The sequence below is a fragment of the Priapulus caudatus genome, unplaced genomic scaffold (genome assembly GCF_000485595.1).
Source record: "Priapulus caudatus unplaced genomic scaffold, Priapulus_caudatus-5.0.1 Scaffold8468, whole genome shotgun sequence".
NCBI classification, from domain to species: Eukaryota; Metazoa; Priapulida; class Priapulimorpha; order Priapulimorphida; family Priapulidae; genus Priapulus; species Priapulus caudatus.
In genome coordinates, this window is record NW_014585529.1 from 1 (window position 1) to 1,131 (window position 1,131).

At 48.7% G+C, this 1,131-nt stretch overlaps 1 protein-coding gene across 1 annotated transcript in view; it reads right to left on the minus strand.

Moving 5' to 3' along the window:
• Positions 1-111: 111 nt before the first annotated feature.
• The window catches only part of LOC106820207, a gene marked incomplete at both ends in the record, with an annotated part of 3,235 nt that continues 2,215 nt past the window's right edge, over positions 112-1,131 (minus strand). Inside the window, 2 exons of the mRNA XM_014824746.1 lie at positions 112-234; positions 761-941. Coding sequence (XP_014680232.1) covers positions 112-234; positions 761-941 — 304 coding nt within the window. The remainder of the gene's footprint in view (positions 235-760; positions 942-1,131) is intronic.

Sequence of the window (1,131 nt, forward strand, 5' to 3'; positions counted from 1 at the left end):
CAACACTGCAGTATCCATGGCCTTGCTGGCAATATGTTCATCTTATAGTATGACCGAGTCAGGACGGAAGACAAATGGAAATGATGACGTATAGATTAGTGCAATCCCCACCTGAGTTATCCGTCTGAATGTCTATGCCGTACTCCGGGCTGCCATGACCCTGCCAGTGTTCCGTATGCTGCAGCGTATATGCCTCAAAGTTCACATGCAGAGCAGAAATAAATCCCTTGAAACCTGAAACAGAAACAGTACTCAAACGTGAATCAGATATCATATGTAATCAGAAGGGATAAATCGCATCGCGTCATTCTAACCCTACATTTCCTCTCACTTTCCTCCTCTCTCTATCTCTCTCGCTCTCTCTCTCTCTCTCTCTCTCTCTCTCTCTCTCTCTCTCTCTCTCTCTCTCTCTCTCTCTCTCTTCTTGGCCTCTCTCTCGCACACTCACTCTGTCTTTCTCTTCTTGGCCTCTCTCTCTCTCACTCTCCTCTCTCTCTCTCTCCATCTCCCCCCTCTCTCTCTCTCACTCTCCTCTCTCTCACTCTCTCCTCTCTCTCTCACTCTCCTCTCTGTCTCTCTTCCTCCCCCTTCTCTCTCTTCTCGGCCTCTCTCTCTCTCCCTCTCCCCCCTCTCTCTCTCACTCTCCTCTCTCTCACTCTCTCTCTTCTCGGTCTCTCTCTCTCTCTCTCTCTCTCTCTCACTCTCCCCCTCTCTCTCGCTCTCTCCCCTCCCTCTCTCTCTCTCGTGTGAAGACACAGACCTGGATGATCAGACTTTGTGACTTCTGGCTCTCCCTTCGAGCCGATCATCATTGGCTGGTCGTAATCGACATCATCAGGAACAACACCCGTGAAGTTCATGACGAAACCTTGCAAGTCGTTCAGCCGGACGATGGCCGCCTGTCCGGCGATCGTCAGAAGCACGGTGTGCCACCTGGCGGGCTGAAAGTGAAGTAAATTCACCGAGCTATATACGGGTGCCCCATATGCATCTATAATAAAGCACTTTGTCAGGAATGTGGTAGGACAGAAACGATTCACACAACTATATGAATGCATTTCCTATAGCAATATAGCTAAATAGATAAATAAATATAGATAGATCGATCGATAGATGGATGGATGGATCGAT